The 21543-nt window shown below is 46.5% G+C and overlaps 1 protein-coding gene across 1 annotated transcript; it reads right to left on the reverse strand.

Annotated features, from left to right (window-relative positions):
* Positions 1 to 1736: 1736 nt before the first annotated feature.
* Positions 1737 to 20491, reverse strand: LOC120041017 (tripartite motif-containing protein 16-like). Its single transcript, XM_038985985.1, has 6 exons — positions 19852 to 20491; positions 19333 to 19428; positions 8270 to 8503; positions 2746 to 2905; positions 2561 to 2620; positions 1737 to 2324 (listed from the first exon to the last, which is right to left on the reverse strand). Exons 1-6 carry the CDS (start codon positions 20446 to 20448, stop codon positions 1813 to 1815), a joined length of 1659 nt encoding a protein of 552 aa, XP_038841913.1. The 5' UTR covers positions 20449 to 20491; the 3' UTR covers positions 1737 to 1812.
* Between the last annotated feature and the right edge of the window lie 1052 nt (positions 20492 to 21543).

A 21543-nucleotide genomic window follows, 5' to 3' on the forward strand; every position in this document is an offset into this window, starting at 1 on the left:
ACTGTATGTAGAACCATAGTAAAGACCAGTATGGACTATCAATACAGGTACTGTATGTAGAACCATAGTAAAGACCAGTATGGACTATCAATACAGGTACTGTATGTAGAACCATAGTAAAGACCAGTATGGACTATCAATACAGGTACTGTATGTAGAACCATAGTAAAGACCAGTATGGACTATCAATACAGGTACTGTATGTAGAACTATAGCAAAGACCAGTATGGACTATCAATACAAAGTGACCATTTAGAATGAGGTCCAGTTCAATGAGAGGAAGTCTTAATAGAACTGGGGGATGACAGACAGGAAGTGGGGGGGTGGAGATCTAATATATTGTTGTGCCAAACACTAAAGCATGATATTGTAATAAATCTACACCCTATTCCCTACGTAGAACACTACTTTAGACCTGGTCAGAAGCACCGTAGTGCACTACGTAGGGAATAGGGAACCATTTGGAACAGAGACAGTAATTCCCCTGAACATCTTCCTCTTCCTCATCTGGTTTCTTGAACAGCCCTTCACTCCTCCCCTCTTCCTCCCCTCCTCCCTTTTCATTCTATTCTATCAGCCACACCACTAGCTCACCTCCACACAATACATTTACAAGTTAAAGACACACCTTGGAATAAATAACAAAGGAAAACTATTACTAGATGAAGTTTAGTGTTTTTTTATTATTTCCCATCACCATAAATCATATTTAATCACTGAACAGTAGCAGACCTAACTTCATCTGTTCCTGACTCTGGATAGTGGATTAAAAAGACCATCAATCTCCAATGATATTAAAGTACTATTCTGAACATTACTGATATACTGAGTGCCAAGTCAAGATATCTGCTGGTTTTATTGTTTGGTCAATAGCACCACCTGCTGGACAGGTTTAATGTTGCTGGACTGAGCAGTATGGGAGGATGAAAGATGACACATTTAGGGACGGTTTCCTGGACATCTACATTGAACATACTTTTTAGTCCAGGACTAGGATTAATCTGTGTCTGGGAAACCAGTCCATATAGTTTAGTAGAAAGTAAGTGATACCAGCTTGTAGTGGGCTGACTAGTCCTGAATTGTCCTTTAGTTCCTGGACCATTTTCCATGCAGCTCCAGGTGACAGAGAACACATCAATTAGGACCAACAAGCTGATCAATGATACTGAGGAGAATTACATAGAGACAGAGAACCAACTGAGAAAACATATCAATGGTTCTGAATGACAACCAATATACATCAACACCACACATCATGATTCATGGAAATGTACAAGATTAAAACATTGCAATTACAAAAATATGAAAACATTGAATTATAATTCATAACATCTTCTGAAAATCAAATCAGTTAAATCATTGTAGATAAAACAGAGCAGAATGAATCATCACATCTGGGGACCATCACCACCAGCATGACTAGTATCTATGTGGACCCTACTACAGTTTAACCAGCTCAGCTATAGACTACACCAGCATGACTAGTATCTATGTGGACCCTACTACAGTTTAACCAGCTCAGCTATAGACTACACCAGCATGACTAGTATCTATGTGGACCCTACTACAGTTTAACCAGCTCAGCTATAGACTACACCAGCATGACTAGTATCTATGTGGACCCTACTACAGTTTAACTAGCTCAGCTATAGACTACACCAGCATGACTAGTATCTATGTGGACCCTACTACAGTTTAACCAGCTCAGCTATAGACTACACCAGCATGACTAGTATCTATGTGGACCCTACTACAGTTTAACCAGCTCAGCTATAGACTACACCAGCATGACTAGTATCTATGTGGACCCTACTACAGTTTAACCAGCTCAGCAGTACCATTGAGCCAAAACCCAGGATAGAGGGGCTGAGTGAATGTGGTCTGGACTCTGTGGAGGAGGGTCCTTGTGTCAGAGACACTGTAGAAGGACAGAGTACCTGCCTTGTGATCCAGGTACACTCCTACTCTGGAGGACTGAGGGCCTGATACTTTAGTCGCAACATTATTGTGTCTGAAACAATAATCACCTCTATAACACTCTAAACTCCAGGACTTGTTATTGTATCCAAATCCACCATCTCTCTCTGTTCTGCTGATGTCTTTATATGAGACTGCTGTAACAACATAATCACCAGTCCACTCCACCTCCCAGTAACAGCGTCCAGACAGACCCTGTCTACACAGAACCTGGTACCGGTTGGTGAATCTGTCTGGATGGCCAGGATATGGTTGGACTTGGTCTGTACAGGTCACCTTTCTGTTCCCTTCAGACAGAGAGAGGTGTGTGTGTGCTGTGTTTGGGTCCAGTGTGAGCTGACAGGAATCTGGGAGAAGAGCAGAGCAGAGACCAATGAGGGGAGTCAGAACAATAAGTTAAGTCAGATACTGTATCTACCCTGTCTTTGATTAGAGCACAGCAGAGATCAAATCAGAGAAATATGAGGAGTCAGATAGATACCCAGTCTTTGATTAGATCTACTATTGCTATATATTTCTAGAGGGATTGTTAGGAGTGTCAGTAAAAAGAGACTGTTAGTTACTTCACAATAAAGAGACTCACATTGTAACAACTGTTCTCTGGTCTTGGGCTCTGGAGGCAGTACAACATCCACTATATTCACTACAGACACTCAAACACATTGACAGAGAGAGGGAATGTTATCATCAGACCATATTCCACATGTATATGACTAGTAGGGAACTTTCAATGGTCTAAAGTTGATGTTCTTATTGTTTTCAACACACCTGTAGTGGAGATCTTGGTCCATTCTCCTTTAAGGAAGTCTTCTAGTTTCTCTCTCAGTTCAGACACAGTCTTACTCACATCTCCAAAGTACTGAAGAGGACGGACAACGATGCTGGGTAAGTCTGAAGATACACTGATACTGGAGAGAGACTGATAACTCTGGAGACAGAGAGAGAGAGACAGAGAGAGAGAGAGAGAGGAACAGACAGAGAGAGAGGGACAGAGAGAGAGGGGGACAGAGAGAGAGAGAGGGACAGAGAAGGACAAAGAGGGGGATGGACAGAGATGGACAGAGACAGAGGGACAGAGACAGAGGGAGAGAGAGGGACCGACAGAGGGAGAGAGAGGGACGGACAGAGGGAGAGAGAGGGACGGACAGAGGGAGAGAGAGGGACGGACAGAGGGAGAGAGAGAGACAGACAGAGGGAGAGAGAGAGAGAGGGAGAGAGAGGGACAACAGAGGGAGAGAGAGGGACAGACAGAGAGAGAGAGAGGGACGGACAGAGGGAGAGAGAGAGACAGACAGAGGGAGAGAGAGGGACCGACAGAGAGAGAGAGGGACAGACATAGAGAGAGAGGGACCGACAGAGAGAGAGGGACGAACAGAGAGAGAGAGATAGAGGGACGGACAGAGAGTGAGAGGGACCGACAGAGAGAGAGGGACGAACAGAGAGAGAGAGATAGAGGGTCGGACAGAGAGAGATAGAGGGACGGACAGAGAGAGATAGAGGGACGGACAGAGAGAGAGAGAGGGACAGACAGAGAGAGAGAGAGGGACAGACAGAGAGAGAGGGACAGACAGAGAGAGAGGGACAGACAGAGAGAGAGGGACAGACAGAGAGAGAGGGACAGACAGAGAGAGAGGGACAGACAGAGAGAGAGGGACAGACAGAGAGAGAGGAACAGACAGAGAGAGAGGGACAGACAGAGAGAGAGAGGGACGAACAGAGAGAGAGAGAGAGGGTCGGACAGAGAGAGATAGAGGGACGGACAGAGAGAGATAGAGGGACGGACAGAGAGAGATAGAGGGACGGACAGAGAGAGAGGGACAGACAGAGAGAGAGGGACAGACAGAGAGAGAGGGACAGACAGAGAGAGAGGGACAGACAGAGAGAGAGGGACAGACAGAGAGAGAGGGACAGACAGAGAGAGAGGGACAGACAGAGAGAGAGGGACAGACAAAGAGAGAGGGACGGACAGAGAGAGAGAGACGGACAGAGAGAGAGAGACGGACAGAGAGAAAGAAGAACGGACAGAGAGAGAGAAGAACGGACAGAGAGAGAGAGAGACGGACAGAGAGAGAGAGACGGACAGAGAGAGAGGGACGGACAGAGAGAGAGAAGAACGGACAGAGAGAGAGAAGAACGGACAGAGAGAGAGAAGAACGGACAGAGAGAGAGAAGAACGGACAGAGAGAGAGAAGAACGGACAGAGAGAGAGAAGAACGGACAGAGGGAGAGAAGAACGGACAGAGAGAGAGAAGAACGGACAGAGAGAGAGAAGAACGGACAGAGAGAGAGAAGAACGGACAGAGAGAGAGAAGAACGGACAGAGAGAGAGAAGAACGGACAGAGAGAGAGAAGAACGGACAAAGAGAGAGAAGAACGGAAAGAGAGAGAGAAGAACGGACAGAGGGAGAGAAGAACGGACAGAGGGAGAGAGACGGACAGAGAGAGAGAAGAACGGACAGAGAGAGAGAAGAACGGACAGAGAGAGAGAAGAACGGACAGAGAGAGAGGGGGACAGAGAGAGAGAGGGACAGAGAAGGACAAAGAGGGGGATGGACAGAGATGGACAGAGACAGAGGGACAGAGACAGAGGGAGAGAGAGGGACGGACAGAGGGAGAGAGAGGGACGGACAGAGGGAGAGAGAGGGACCGACAGAGGGAGAGAGAGAGACAGACAGAGGGAGAGAGAGAGAGAGGGAGAGAGAGGGACAACAGAGGGAGAGAGAGGGACAGACAGAGAGAGAGAGAGGGACGGACAGAGAGAGAGAGAGAGACAGACAGAGGGAGAGAGAGGGACCGACAGAGAGAGAGAGAGGGACAGACATAGAGAGAGAGGGACCGACAGAGAGAGAGGGACGAACAGAGAGAGAGAGATAGAGGGACGGACAGAGAGAGAGAGGGACCGACAGAGAGAGAGGGACGAACAGAGAGAGAGAGATAGAAGGTCGGACAGAGAGAGATAGAGGGACGGACAGAGAGAGATAGAGGGACGGACAGAGAGAGAGAGAGGGACAGACAGAGAGAGAGAAAGGGACAGACAGAGAGAGAGGGACAGACAGAGAGAGAGGGACAGACAGAGAGAGAGGGACAGACAGAGAGAGAGGGACAGACAGAGAGAGAGGGACAGACAGAGAGAGAGGGACAGACAGAGAGAGAGGGACAGACAGAGAGAGAGGGACAGACAGAGAGAGAGAGAGAGGGTCGGACAGAGAGAGATAGAGGGACGGACAGAGAGAGATAGAGGGACGGACAGAGAGAGATAGAGGGACGGACAGACAGAGAGAGAGGGACAGACAGAGAGAGAGGGACAGACAGAGAGAGAGGGACAGACAGAGAGAGAGGGACAGACAGAGAGAGAGGGACAGACAGAGAGAGGGGGACAGACAGAGAGAGAGGGACGGACAAAGAGAGAGGGACGGACAGAGAGAGAGAGACGGACAGAGAGAGAGAGACGGACAGAGAGAGAGAGACGGACAGAGAGAGAGAAGAACGGACAGAGAGAGAGAAGAACGGACAGAGAGAGAGAGAGACGGACAGAGAGAGAGAGACGGACAGAGAGAGAGGGACGGACAGAGAGAGAGAAGAACGGACAGAGAGAGAGAAGAACGGACAGAGAGAGAGAAGAACGGACAGAGAGAGAGAAGAACGGACAGAGAGAGAGAAGAACGGACAGAGAGAGAGAAGAACGGACAGAGGGAGAGAAGAACGGACAGAGAGAGAGAAGAACGGACAGAGAGAGAGAACGGACAGAGAGAGAGAAGAACGGACAGAGAGAGAGAAGAACGGACAGAGAGAGAGAAGAACGGACAGAGAGAGAGAGGGACGAACAGAGAGAGAGAGAGAGGGTCGGACAGAGAGAGATAGAGGGACGGACAGAGAGAGATAGAGGGACGGACAGAGAGAGATAGAGGGACGGACAGACAGAGAGAGAGGGACAGACAGAGAGAGAGGGACAGACAGAGAGAGAGGGACAGACAGAGAGAGAGGGACAGACAGAGAGAGAGGGACAGACAGAGAGAGGGGGACAGACAGAGAGAGAGGGACAGACAAAGAGAGAGGGACGGACAGAGAGAGAGAGACGGACAGAGAGAGAGAGACGGACAGAGAGAGAGAGACGGACAGAGAGAGAGAAGAACGGACAGAGAGAGAGAAGAACGGACAGAGAGAGAGAGAGACGGACAGAGAGAGAGAAGAACGGACAGAGAGAGAGAAGAACGGACAGAGAGAGAGAAGAACGGACAGAGAGAGAGAAGAACGGACAGAGAGAGAGAAGAACGGACAGAGGGAGAGAAGAACGGACAGAGAGAGAGAAGAACGGACAGAGAGAGAGAAGAACGGACAGAGAGAGAGAAGAACGGACAGAGAGAGAGAAGAACGGACAGAGAGAGAGAAGAACGGACAGAGAGAGAGAAGAACGGACAGAGAGAGAGAAGAACGGACAGAGGGAGAGAAGAACGGACAGAGAGAGAGAAGAACGGACAGAGAGAGAGAACGGACAGAGAGAGAGAAGAACGGACAGAGAGAGAGAAGAACGGACAGAGAGAGAGAAGAACGGACAGAGAGAGAGAAGAACGGACAGAGAGAGAGAAGAACGGAAAGAGAGAGAGAAGAACGGACAGAGGGAGAGAAGAACGGACAGAGGGAGAGAGACGGACAGAGAGAGAGAAGAACGGACAGAGAGAGAGAGAGACGGACAGAGAGAGAGAAGAACGGACAGAGAGAGAGAGACGGACAGAGAGAGAGAAGAACGGACAGAGAGAGAGAAGAACGGACAGAGAGAGAGAAGAACGGACAGAGAGAGAGAAGAACGGACAGAGAGAGAGAAGAACGGACAGAGAGAGAGAAGAACGGACAGAGAGAGAGAGACGGACAGAGAGAGAGAGACGGACAGAGAGAGAGAAGAACGGACAGAGAGAGACGGACAGAGAGAGAGAGGGACGGACAGAGAGAGAGAAGAACGGACAGAGGGAGAGAGACGGACAGAGAGAGAGAAGAACGGACAGAGAGAGAGAGACGGACAGAGAGAGAGAGACGGACAGAGAGAGAAGAACGGACAGAGAGAGAGAAGAACGGACAGAGGGAGAGAGACGGACAGAGAGAGAGAAGAACGGACAGAGGGAGAGAGACGGACAGAGAGAGAGAAGAACGGACAGAGAGAGAGAAGAACGGACAGAGAGAGAGAAGAACGGACAGAGGGAGAGAAGAACGGACAGAGAGAGAGAAGAACGGACAGAGAGAGAGAAGAACGGACAGAGAGAGAGAAGAACGGACAGAGGGAGAGAGACGGACAGAGAGAGAGAAGAACGGACAGAGGGAGAGAAGAACGGACAGAGGGAGAGAAGAACGGACAGAGAGAGAGAAGAACGGACAGAGGGAGAGAAGAACGGACAGAGAGAGAGAAGAACGGACAGAGGGAGAGAAGAACGGACAGAGAGAGAGAGACGGACAGAGAGAGAGAAGAACGGACAGAGAGAGAGAGACGGACAGAGAGAGAGAAGAACGGACAGAGAGAGAGAAGAACGGACAGAGGGAGAGAGACGGACAGAGAAAGAGAAGAACGGACAGAGAGAGAGAAGAACGGACAGAGAGAGAGAAGAACGGACAGAGAGAGAGAAGAACGGACAGAGAGAGAGAAGAACGGACAGAGGGAGAGAGACGGACAGAGAGAGAGAAGAACAGACAGAGGGAGAGAGACGGACAGAGAGAGAGAAGAACGGACAGAGAGAGAGAAGAACGGACAGAGAGAGAGAAGAACGGACAGAGAGAGAGAAGAACGGACAGAGAGAGAGAAGAACGGACAGAGAGAGAGAGAGAGACGGACAGAGAGAGAGAAGAACGGACAGAGGGAGACAGAGATTGCCACAAGAAAAGGGCAACCAGTGAAGAACAAACACCATTGTAAATACAACCCATATTTATGCTTATTTATTTTAACTTGTGTGCTTTAACCATTTGTACATTGTTACAACACTGTATATATATAATATAACATTTGTAATGTCTTTATTGTTTTGAAACTTCTGAATGTGTAATGTTTACTGTTAATTTTTATTGTTTATTTCACTTTTGTATAATATCTACCTCACTTGCTTTGGCAATGTTAACAAATGTTTCCCATGCCAAAAAAGCCCATTGAATTGAATTGAATTGAATTGAATTGAATTGACAGAGAGAGAGACAGGGACAGAGAGAGAGAGACAGGGACAGAGAGACAGACAGGACAACATAATGATTGAGATGAATAGTTTCACATGAAGTTAATTTCATATCACATGTAACAAGACAGTTTAGTTACCTGGAGGAAATGGATGTGATCCTCTGTGTGTGAGAGCTGCTCCAGCTCAGTGCTTCTCTTCCTCAGCTCAGCTATCTCCTGCTTCAGTTGCTCCAGGAGTCCTTCAGCTTGACTCACTTGAGCCTTCTCTTGGGCTCTGATCAGCTCCTTCACCTCAGAGCTCCTTCTCTCAATGGAGCGGATCAGCTCAGTAAAGATCTTATCACTGTCCTCCACTGCTGCCTGTGCAGAGCGCTGTTAAGAGAGAGAGAGAGAGAGAGAGAGAGAGAGAGAGAGAGAGAGAGAGAGAGAGAGAGAGAGAGAGAGAGAGAGACAGAGAGCGAGAGAGAGAGAGCGAGAGAGCGAGAGAGAGAGAGAGAGAGAGACAGAGAGACACAGAGAGAGAGACAGTAGGTACAGTAGCCTCTCTGCACCTCATTGAGTCAGAACGCTGCCACCCTGCTCTCCAGGTCCACCAGGCCTTGTCCTCCCTCCTGGACAGACAGGTACAGAACACCTCTTGGTCCTGCTCTACTCTCCTCCCTCCTGGACAGACAGGTACAGAACACCTCTTGGTCCTGCTCTACTCTCCTCCCTCCTGGACAGACAGGTACAGAACACCTCTTGGTCCTGCTCTACTCTCCTCCCTCCTGGACAGACAGGTACAGAACACCTCTTGGTCCTGCTCTACTCTCCTCCCTCCTGGACAGACAGGTACAGAACACCTCTTGGTCCTGCTCTACTCTCCTCCCTCCTGGACAGACAGGTACAGAACACCTCTTGGTCCTGCTCTACTCTCCTCCCTCCTGGACAGACAGGTATAGAACACCTCTTGGTCCTGCTCTACTCTCCTCCCTCCTGGACAGACAGGTACAGAACACCTCTTGGTCCTGCTCTACTCTCCTCCCTCCTGGTACCCCCTCCAGTAGCCTGCCCCGTAGCAGAGCTAGACCCAGCCTCTGCCCCCTGAGTCCTAGTAGGCTGGACAATAGAACGAGTCCAAACGGCCAAAGAACGTTGTCTGAGCTGGAACACTAGCGAGGCCATAGCAAATGAATTGAAACGAACCTTCACAGAGCCTCTTCTGACTGGAATGATCCTTAGAATTCAGTTTCCCCTAACTGGCACCAAAAAATGTCTCCCTTTTTATTTGACCACTAAAACCTGTTCTTAGGACGGAACTGGAAAAGAACAACTTGTCTCCCCTCCTGGACCGCTTGGTGTTAAGTAGCAGACGAGGTGAAAAATCTGTAAATCGCCTTTTTTAGGCAGATTTAGGCACTTAACCCTAGTGGCTCTGGATAAGAGTGTCTGCTAAATGACTCACATGGAAACTTAAATACAAAGTTAAAGGTGCATGGCGCCACCTACTGTGCTGGAGTGTGTTCAATCACGGTTTACACCATTTCTAAATCCACTCTAAAACCTTGTGAAGACTTACAGAAAACGTTTGACCTCTGTCATTGCCAACAAAGGGTATATAACAAAGTATTGAGATAAACTTTTGTTATTGACCAAATACTTATTTTCCACCATAATTTGCAAATAAATTCATTAAAAATCCTACAATGTGATTTTCTGGATTTTTTTCTCGTTTTGTCTGTCATAGTTGAAGTGTACCTATGATGAAAATTACAGGCCTCTCTTATCTTTTTAAGTGGGAGAACTTGCACAATTGGTGGCTGACTAAATACTTTTTTGCCCCACTGTAAATGCTGTCCCTTGTGCTCAGAGTCCCATCTCTTCTGCCACACATCTATCAAAATGTCTCTGATCTTACATTTGGCTTCACCTCTACCCAGTGGAACATTAATATCAATTATATATTGTTTCAAAGCTCTTTTAGATAACTGGTCTACAATTTAATTTCCTTCCACACCTGAATGTGCTGGGACCCAGCAGAATCTCACTACTACACCCATTCTCTCAATTCTCCATAATAACATTAATACCTCCAATAGTATGGCAGCTGCTTGGCCTCCGACTACAAGGCACTACAGAGGGTAGTGCGAATGGCCCAGTACATCACTGGGGCCAAGCTTCCTGCCATCCAGGACCTCTATACCAGGCGGTGTCAGAGGAAGGCCCTAAATATTGTCAAAGTCTCCAGCCACCCTAGTCATAAACTGTTCTCTCTGCTATTGCACGGCAAGCGGTACCGGAGCGCCAAGTCTGGGTTCAAGAGGTATCTAAACAGCTTCTATCCCCAGGCCATAAGACTCCTGAACATCAAATCAAATGGCTACCCAGACTATTTGCATTGCCCCCCCCCCCCCTCTTTTACACTGCTGCTACTCTCTGTTGTTATCATCTATGCATAGTCACTTTAGTAACTCTACCTACATGTACATATTACCTCAACTAACCAGTGTCCCTTCACAATGACTCTGTACCGGTACCCCCTGTATATAGTCTCACTATTGTTATTTTGCTGCTGCTCTTTAATATCTTGTTAATTTTATTTCTTATTCTTATCTGTATTTTTTAAAACTGCATTGTTGGTTAGGGGCTCTTAAGTAAGCATTTCACTGTTTGGTCTACACCTGTTGTATTCAGCATTTCACTGTAAGGTCTACACCTGTTGTATTCAGCATTTCACTGTAAGGTCTACTACACCTGTTGTATTCAGCATTTCACTGTAAGGTCTACACCTGTTGTATTCAGCATTTCACTGTGAGGTCTACTACACCTGTTGTATTCAGCATTTCACTGTGAGGTCTACTACACCTGTTGTATTCAGCATTTCACGGTAAGGTCTACACCTGCTGTATTCAGCATTTTACAGTAAGGTCTACACCTGTTGTATTCGGCGCATGTGACAAATACAATTTGATTTGATTTTGTAGGTCACTCCTACTAGATTTACCAGATGATAAACTATTCAATACAGACAGAGAATCTGAGCATCCTATAATTCTAACAGGTTGTACGTCCTCCACCCACTGGAGGGCAACTATTATCACCAACAGTTCAACTGAGGGTACTGACAGTTCATCTGTTAGTCTTCTACATATCTGCACATCAAATTCAGGAAGGTAAACGCCTGCTCCTGTGTTCCCACTATCTGGGTCCTTGGATCCATCTGGGAAAAGAGGTCAAAAAGCATAGAAACTTCTACCAATGTAATTATCAACCAGTTTCCCTTCATCACTGACTTCTGACCAATCTTTCCTTTTGTCTACCAGGGTTAGATCAACAACAGGATCTGGGAGTAACCATGGAGGAACATCCCCTATCACCACAGAAGGGCCAACCTCCAACTCCCTCAAACCACTCTCATCAGCAAGCTTTCCAACTGTCCAACCAAAACCACTGCCTTGTCTACTAGTATATTCCCAACAGTCATCTAGAACAGTAGCAGTGGGATACTCAACCTCACAGCCTTTCAACCCAATAAGCTAATGACAATTTATTACGCCGTATACCCAAAGGCATCTCACCTGCCTCCACTAGTAAGACACATACAGATGTTGATTTAAATGCACCAATACATATCCTTAAAGCTATATACTGGATTCTGTCCAGCTTCTGAAGACAAGTCTTTGCTGCTGTTCCATAAACTATACACCTGTAATCAATTGTTGTCCTGATCAGAGCTCTATAAATATCCATCAACGATTGTCTGTCAGCACCCCATTCACAACCAGAGACCCACACAACCGGTGCTCCTGCACCATGCCAACTAACCCTACACTCATTAAAAACCCACTACCCCATTCCACTACTTTGACCCTATCTGCTCCTGCACCATGCCAACTAACCCTACACTCATTAAAAACCCACTACCCCATTCCACTACTTTGACCCTATCTGCTCCTGCACCATGCCAACTAACCCTACACTCATTAAAAACCCACTACCCCATTCCACTACTTTGACCCTATCTGCTCCTGCACCATGACAACTAACCCTACACTCATTAAAAACCCACTACCCCATTCCACTACTTTGACCCTATCTGCTCCTGCACCATGCCAACTAACCCTACACTCATTAAAACCCACTACCCCATTCCACTACTTTGACCCTATCTGCTCCTGCACCATGCCAACTAACCCTACACTCATTAAAAACCCACTACCCCATTCCACTACTTTGACCCTATCTGCTCCTGCACCATGCCAACTAACCCTACACTCATTAAAAACCCACTACCCCATTCCACTACTTTGACCCTATCTGCTCCTGCACCATGCCAACTAACCCTACACTCATTAAAAACCCACTACCCCATTCCACTACTTTGACCCTATCTGCTCCTGCACCATGCCAACTAACCCTACACTCATTAAAAACCCACTACCCCATTCCACTACTTTGACCCTATCTGCTCCTGCACCATGCCAACTAACCCTACACTCATTAAAAACCCACTACCTCATTCCACTACTTTGACCCTATCTGCTCCTGCACCATGCCAACTAACCCTACACTCATTAAAAACCCACTACCCCATTCCACTACTTTGACCCTATCTACTCCTGCACCATGCCAACTAACCCTACACTCATTAAAAACCCACTACCCCATTCCACTACTTTGACCCTATCTGCTCCTGCACCATGCCAACTAACCCTACACTCATTAAAAACCCACTACCCCATTCCACTACTTTGACCCTATCTGCTCCTGCACCATGACAACTAACCCTACACTCATTAAAAACCCACTACCCCATTCCACTACTTTGACCCTATCTGCTCCTGCACCATGCCAACTAACCCTACACTCATTAAAACCCACTACCCCATTCCACTACTTTGACCCTATCTGCTCCTGCACCATGCCAACTAACCCTACACTCATTAAAAACCCACTACCCCATTCCACTACTTTGACCCTATCTGCTCCTGCACCATGCCAACTAACCCTACACTCATTAAAAACCCACTACCCCATTCCACTACTTTGACCCTATCTGCTCCTGCACCATGCCAACTAACCCTACACTCATTAAAAACCCACTACCCCATTCCACTACTTTGACCCTATCTGCTCCTGCACCATGCCAACTAACCCTACACTCATTAAAAACCCACTACCCCATTCCACTACTTTGACCCTATCTGCTCCTGCACCATGCCAACTAACCCTACACTCATTAAAAACCCACTACCTCATTCCACTACTTTGACCCTATCTGCTCCTGCACCATGCCAACTAACCCTACACTCATTAAAAACCCACTACCCCATTCCACTACTTTGACCCTATCTGCTCCTGCACCATGCCAACTAACCCTACACTCATTAAAAACCCACTACCCCATTCCACTACTTTGACCCTATCTGCTCCTGCACCATGCCAACTAACCCTACACTCATTAAAAACCCACTACCCCATTCCACTACTTTGACCCTATCTGCTCCTGCACCATGCCAACTAACCCTACACTCATTAAAAACCCACTACCCCATTCCACTACTTTGACCCTATCTGCTCCTGCACCATGCCAACTAACCCTACACTCATTAAAAACCCACTACCCCATTCCACTACTTTGACCCTATCTGCTCCTGCACCATGCCAACTAACCCTACACTCATTAAAAACCCACTACCCCATTCCACTACTTTGACCCTATCTGCTCCTGCACCATGCCAACTAACCCTACACTCATTAAAAACCCACTACCTCATTCCACTACTTTGACCCTATCTGCTCCTGCACCATGCCAACTAACCCTACACTCATTAAAAACCCACTACCCCATTCCACTACTTTGACCCTATCTGCTCCTGCACCATGCCAACTAACCCTACACTCATTAAAAACCCACTACCCCATTCCACTACTTTGACCCTATCTGCTCCTGCACCATGCCAACTAACCCTACACTCATTAAAAACCCACTACCCCATTCCACTACTTTGACCCTATCTGCTCCTGCACCATGCCAACTAACCCTACACTCATTAAAAACCCACTACCCCATTCCACTACTTTGACCCTATCTGCTCCTGCACCATGCCAACTAACCCTACACTCATTAAAAACCCACTACCCCATTCCACTACTTTGACCCTATCTGCTCCTGCACCATGACAACTAACCCTACACTCATTAAAAACCCACTACCCCATTCCACTACTTTGACCCTATCTGCTCCTGCACCATGCCAACTAACCCTACACTCATTAAAAACCCACTACCCCATTCCACTACTTTGACCCTATCTGCTCCTGCACCATGCCAACTAACCCTACACTCATTAAAAACCCACTACCCCATTCCACTACTTTGACCCTATCTGCTCCTGCACCATGACAACTAACCCTACACTCATTAAAAACCCACTACCCCATTCCACTACTTTGACCCTATCTGCTCCTGCACCATGCCAACTAACCCTACACTCATTAAAAACCCACTACCCCATTCCACTACTTTGACCCTATCTGCTCCTGCACCATGCCAACTAACCCTACACTCATTAAAAACCCACTACCCCATTCCACTACTTTGACCCTATCTGCTCCTGCACCATGCCAACTAACCCTACACTCATTAAAAACCCACTACCCCATTCCACTACTTTGACCCTATCTGCTCCTGCACCATGCCAACTAACCCTACACTCATTAAAAACCCACTACCCCATTCCACTACTTTGACCCTATCTGCTCCTGCACCATGCCAACTACCCCTACACTCATTAAAAACCCACTACCCCATTCCACTACTTTGACCCTATCTGCTCCTGCACCATGCCAACTAACCCTACACTCATTAAAAACCCACTACCCCATTCCACTACTTTGACCTTATCTGCTCCTGCACCATGACAACTAACCCTACACTCATTAAAAACCCACTACCCCATTCCACTACTTTGACCCTATCTGCTCCTGCACCATGCCAACTAACCCTACACTCATTAAAAACCCACTACCCCATTCCACTACTTTGACCCTATCTGCTCCTGCACCATGCCAACTAACCCTACACTCATTAAAAACCCACTACCCCATTCCACTACTTTGACCCTCTCTGCTCCTGCACCATGCCAACTAACCCTACACTCATTAAAAACCCACTACCCCATTCCACTACTTTGACCCTATCTGCTCCTGCACCATGCCAACTAACCCTACACTCATTAAAAACCCACTACCCCATTCCACTACTTTGACCCTATCTGCTCCTGCACCATGCCAACTAACCCTACACTCATTAAAAACCCACTACCTCATTCCACTACTTTGACCCTCTCTGCTCCTGCACCATGACAACTAACCCTACACTCATTAAAAACCCACTACCCCATTCCACTACTTTGACCCTATCTGCTCCTGCACCATGACAACTAACCCTACACTCATTAAAAACCCACTACCCCATTCCACTACTTTGACCCTATCTGCTCCTGCACCATGCCAACTAACCCTACACTCATTAAAAACCCACTACCCCATTCCACTACTTTGACCCTATCTGCTCCTGCACCATGCCAACTAACCCTACACTCATTAAAAACCCACTACCCCATTCCACTACTTTGACCCTATCTGCTCCTGCACCATGCCAACTAACCCTACACTCATTAAAAACCCACTACCCCATTCCACTACTTTGACCCTATCTGCTCCTGCACCATGCCAACTAACCCTACACTCATTAAAAACCCACTACCCCATTCCACTACTTTGACCCTATCTGCTCCTGCACCATGACAACTAACCCTACACTCATTAAAAACCCACTACCCCATTCCACTACTTTGACCCTATCTGCTCCTGCACCATTCCAACTAACCCTACACTCATTAAAAACCCACTACCCCATTCCACTACTTTGACCCTATCTGCTCCTGCACCATGCCAACTAACCCTACACTCATTAAAAACCCACTACCCCATTCCACTACTTTGACCCTATCTGCTCCTGCACCATGCCAACTAACCCTACACTCATTAAAAACCCACTACCCCATTCCACTACTTTGACCCTATCTGCTCCTGCACCATGCCAAATAACCCTACACTCATTAAAAACCCACTACCCCATTCCACTACTTTGACCCTATCTGCTCCTGCACCATGACAACTAACCCTACACTCATTAAAAACCCACTACCCCATTCCACTACTTTGACCCTATCTGCTCCTGCACCATGCCAACTAACCCTACACTCATTAAAAACCCACTACCCCATTCCACTACTTTGACCCTATCTGCTCCTGCACCATGCCAACTAACCCTACACTCATTAAAAACCCACTACCCCATTCCACTACTTTGACCCTATCTGCTCCTGCACCATGCCAACTAACCCTACACTCATTAAAAACCCACTACCCCATTCCACTACTTTGACCCTATCTGCTCCTGCACCATGCCAACTAACCCTACACTCATTAAAAACCCACTACCCCATTCCACTACTTTGACCCTATCTGCTCCTGCACCATGCCAACTAACCCTACACTCATTAAAAACCCACTACCCCATTCCACTACTTTGACCCTATCTACTCCTGCACCATGCCAACTAACCCTACACTCATTAAAAACCCACTACCCCATTCCACTACTTTGACCCTATCTGCTCCTGCACCATGCCAACTAACCCTACACTCATTAAAAACCCACTACCCCATTCCACTACTTTGACCCTATCTGCTCCTGCACCATGCCAACTAACCCTACACTCATTAAAAACCCACTACCCCATTCCACTACTTTGACCCTATCTGCTCCTGCACCATGCCAACTAACCCTACACTCATTAAAAACCCACTACCCCATTCCACTACTTTGACCCTATCTGCTCCTGCACCATGACAACTAACCCTACACTCATTAAAAACCCACTACCCCATTCCACTACTTTGACCCTATCTGCTCCTGCACCATGCCAACTAACCCTACACTCATTAAAAACCCACTACCCCATTCCACTACTTTGACCCTATCTGCTCCTGCACCATGCCAACTAACCCTACACTCATTAAAAACCCACTACCCCATTCCACTACTTTGACCCTATCTGCTCCTGCACCATGCCAACTAACCCTACACTCATTAAAAACCCACTACCCCATTCCACTACTTTGACCCTATCTGCTCCTGCACCATGCCAACTAACCCTACACTCATTAAAAACCCACTACCCCATTCCACTACTTTGACCCTATCTGCTCCTGCACCATGCCAACTAACCCTACACTCATTAAAAACCCACTACCCCATTCCACTACTTTGACCCTATCTGCTCCTGCACCATGCCAACTAACCCTACACTCATTAAAAACCCACTACCCCATTCCACTACTTTGACCCTATCTGCTCCTGCACCATGCCAACTAACCCTACACTCATTAAAAACCCACTACCCCATTCCACTACTTTGACCCTATCTGCTCCTGCACCATGCCAACTAACCCTACACTCATTAAAAACCCACTACCCCATTCCACTACTTTGACCCTATCTGCTCCTGCACCATGCCAACTAACCCTACACTCATTAAAAACCCACTACCCCATTCCACTACTTTGACCCTATCTGCTCCTGCACCATGCCAACTAACCCTACACTCATTAAAAACCCACTACCCCATTCCACTACTTTGACCCTATCTGCTCCTGCACCATGCCAACTAACCCTACACTCATTAAAAACCCACTACCCCATTCCACTACTTTGACCCTATCTGCTCCTGCACCATGACAACTAACCCTACACTCATTAAAAACCCACTACCCCATTCCACTACTTTGACCCTATCTGCTCCTGCACCATGACAACTAACCCTACACTCATTAAAAACCCACTACCCCATTCCACTACTTTGACCCTATCTGCTCCTGCACCATGCCAACTAACCCTACACTCATTAAAAACCCACTACCCCATTCCACTACTTTGACCCTATCTGCTCCTGCACCATGCCAACTAACCCTACACTCATTAAAAACCCACTACCCCATTCCACTACTTTGACCCTATCTGCTCCTGCACCATGCCAACTAACCCTACACTCATTAAAAACCCACTACCCCATTCCACTACTTTGACCCTATCTGCTCCTGCACCATGCCAACTAACCCTACACTCATTAAAAACCCACTACCCCATTCCACTACTTTGACCCTATCTACTCCTGCACCATGCCAACTAACCCTACACTCATTAAAAACCCACTACCCCATTCCACTACTTTGACCCTATCTACTCCTGCACCATGCCAACTAACCCTACACTCATTAAAAACCCACTACCCCATTCCACTACTTTGACCCTATCTGCTCCTGCACCATGCCAACTAACCCTACACTCATTAAAAACCCACTACCCCATTCCACTACTTTGACCCTATCTACTCCTGCACCATGCCAACTAACCCTACACTCATTAAAAACCCACTACCCCATTCCACTACTTTGACCCTATCTGCTCCTGCACCATGCCAACTAACCCTACACTCATTAAAAACCCACTACCCCATTCCACTACTTTGACCCTATCTGCTCCTGCACCATGCCAACTACCTGGGAGGACGGGACACCACCACTCAACACACCCTGGAACTCTTCTGAAGTCAAATCTCATATGACCAAATACTTCTCTGGTTCTGAACTCTTCACCACACCTTCTACCTCACTTAACTCTCCCTCATTCATTTCCATTTCACCTCCAGAACTCAGTCTGGCGCACGACTCACTCTGTTTGCACTTGAATTATAACATTTGAAATGTCTCTATTCCTTTAAAACTTTTGTGAGTGTAATGTTTACTGTTCATTTCTGATTGTTTATTTCACTTTTGTTTATGGTTTATTTCACTTGCTTTAGCAATGTAAACGTATATTTCCATGCCAATAAAGCCCTATGAATTAAATTCAATTGAGAGTGAGAGACAGCTCCATTTTAATGTATCGGGGACATGAGTCAGTCATGGTTACTCATGGTTATGTGATGAGCTAGCCCGTCAGTTACATGAACCAGTCTATTCTCTGAAAGGGGTCCAGACAGCCTGTTCCCAACAGTGGGGTCAGTGGGATTGGACCCCTCTCCCCCTCTCACTCTCTCTGACTGGAGGAGAGAAGTGAAATGGTGTGTCTCCTCTAGTCAACAATACTCACCTTGAAAGACTTCACAGCTTTTTGGAGATTCTTCAGCTCCTTCTCTCTCTCCTGGAATCTCTGCTGGACCTTCTTCTGACTCATCCCCAGCTGCCTCTGTGGAGAATCACTCTTCAATGAGCTATCAAGCTTCATTAGTCCAGTAGATCAATAGTATAGTAATGTGACATAGGACCCATAGAGAGGAAGGTCTACAATCCTAAGGAAGTCCCTTTACAATATGATATTATGTTGCTATGTGAATGATTATAGTTTTTATGGTAGGCCTACATGTATCAAGGGGTTGAGACTGAACTTTGGACTCATAAAAGGCCATTCAGAATGATAATAGTGTTTGACTTTAGAAAATGGTGATACATTTGGAGAATCTGGGTTAACATATCTATATACTCAAGGTTTGTGTTCATATTTGTGGATCCATTTCATTTGAATGATCTCATATTCAAACAGATTTAGTTCCTACTGTATCTTTAATTCTTTGTTTATCAGACAGTCACCAACAAGTTGTTCTGGTCTTACCTGTTTCTCAGTCCTCTCTGCTGCAGCTGACACTGTATCATGGCCTTTATGTTCATCCATTGTACACAGCATACAGATACACTGCTGATCGGTACGACAGTAAACCTCCAGCAGTTTGTCATGATGAGAGCAGATCTTCTCCTGTAGTTGTGCGGTGGCTTTGACCAGCTTGTGCTTCTTCAAAGCAGGAGATTCATAGTGAGGTTGGAGGTGAGTCTCACAGTAAGAGGCCAGACATGCCAGACAGGACATGAGGGCTTTCTGCTTTCTGGTCCCAGTGCAGACATCACACGCCACATCTCCAGGTCCAGCATAGCACAGAGCAGGAGGGGGAGCAGCCTGGAGTCCTGTCTTCCTCAGTTTCTCCACCAGCTCAGCCAACATGTTATTTTTCCTCAGTGTAGGCCTTGGTGTGAAGGTCTCTCTGCACTGAGGACAGCTATAGACCCCTTTCAGAACATCCTGATCCCAGCAGCCCTCAATACAGATTCTACAGTAATTGTGTCCACAGGCAGTAGTGACCGGCTCCTTCAGTAGATCCAGACAGACAGAACAACAGAACTGGTCCTGGTCCAGCAGATCTCCCTGTTTAGCCATTTGGACGGTTGTTCACTCTCACACAGACAGACGACAAAGAGACTCAGATCAGTTTCGTTTCCTCAGAAGAGAGTTTGTGAAGGGGAGGGACTTCCTGCTTCTGCCAGAGGGCTGGTGTTAGAGGGAGGGAAGGAGGGAGTGAGAGAGGGAGGGGTTAGAGGAAGGGAGGGAGAGAGAGAGAGGGAGGGGTTAGAGGGAGGGAGGGAGAGAGAGAAAACTGCAGGCAAAGTTGAGAAGGAGACAAATATTTTAGTTCCTAGGTTAGGACCCTTAATATGGAATAAATGAAATAGAGTGGTTAGAATAAAGGGTAACAGTTTCTATGAAGTACATATCTATAATGCTTTTAATGAATGTTGTAATGTCTTAAACTGATATGCTGTGATACTAACTATAAGCGTCCATAATAACTCATACGTGGTTGTAAAACTGTACAATGTGTTCTAGATAATTAGCTACAATGGGGGGAGGGGGGACTTGAAATGGATACAATGTACTGTAGGTGAAATGAATACTGGATGTATAGACTGATCATTGAGAATGATGTAACACTTTACATTACAGTGCGTTTATTGGTGTGTAATTGGTCCTGTTAGTACAGTGGTGTAACAGGTACTGTGATGCCTCATTCTTCCACTGTACCAGCAGCAGTAACCCTAACCAGTAATAAGGCTACTGTCATGGAAAGTGGTACTGCAAATATAAAGTAAGGATTTATACATGTCATCTGGATATACTGTATGTAATGATATGTCTCTGTCTTCTAGATGGTGTTCTATACTGTATGTAATGATATGTCTCTGTCTTCTAGATGGGGTTCTATACTGTATGTAACGATATGTCTTCTAGATGGTGTTCTATACTGTATGTAATGATATGTCTTCTAGATGGTGTTCTATACTGTATGTAATGATATGTCTTCTAGATGGTGTTCTATACTGTATGTAATGATATGTCTTCTAGATGGTGTTCTATACTGTTGTCGTGTCTTTGCTATCGTTAAATTGAAGACTTATAGTTTTTATCATAGATTCCTATAATTAGGGATTACGCGATCACTTGAGTAATAACGTAATTAATTAACTATGAATTCGA

This window comes from Salvelinus namaycush, unplaced genomic scaffold (assembly GCF_016432855.1).
Source record: "Salvelinus namaycush isolate Seneca unplaced genomic scaffold, SaNama_1.0 Scaffold4, whole genome shotgun sequence".
Lineage (NCBI taxonomy): Eukaryota > Metazoa > Chordata > Actinopteri > Salmoniformes > Salmonidae > Salvelinus > Salvelinus namaycush.

Excerpts from the sequence above, each read along its gene's own strand:
- LOC120041017 (XM_038985985.1), bottom strand. The coding sequence starts at position 20,448 with ATGGCTAAACAGGGAGATCTGCTGGACCAGGACCAGTTCTGTTGTTCT. Across the intron at positions 19,429-19,851 it reads CAGAGAGGACTGAGAAACAG|AGGCAGCTGGGGATGAGTCA; the intron begins GTAAGACCAGAA and ends GATTCTCCACAG. Across the intron at positions 8,504-19,332 it reads AAGCTGTGAAGTCTTTCAAG|CGCTCTGCACAGGCAGCAGT; the intron begins GTGAGTATTGTT and ends CTCTCTTAACAG.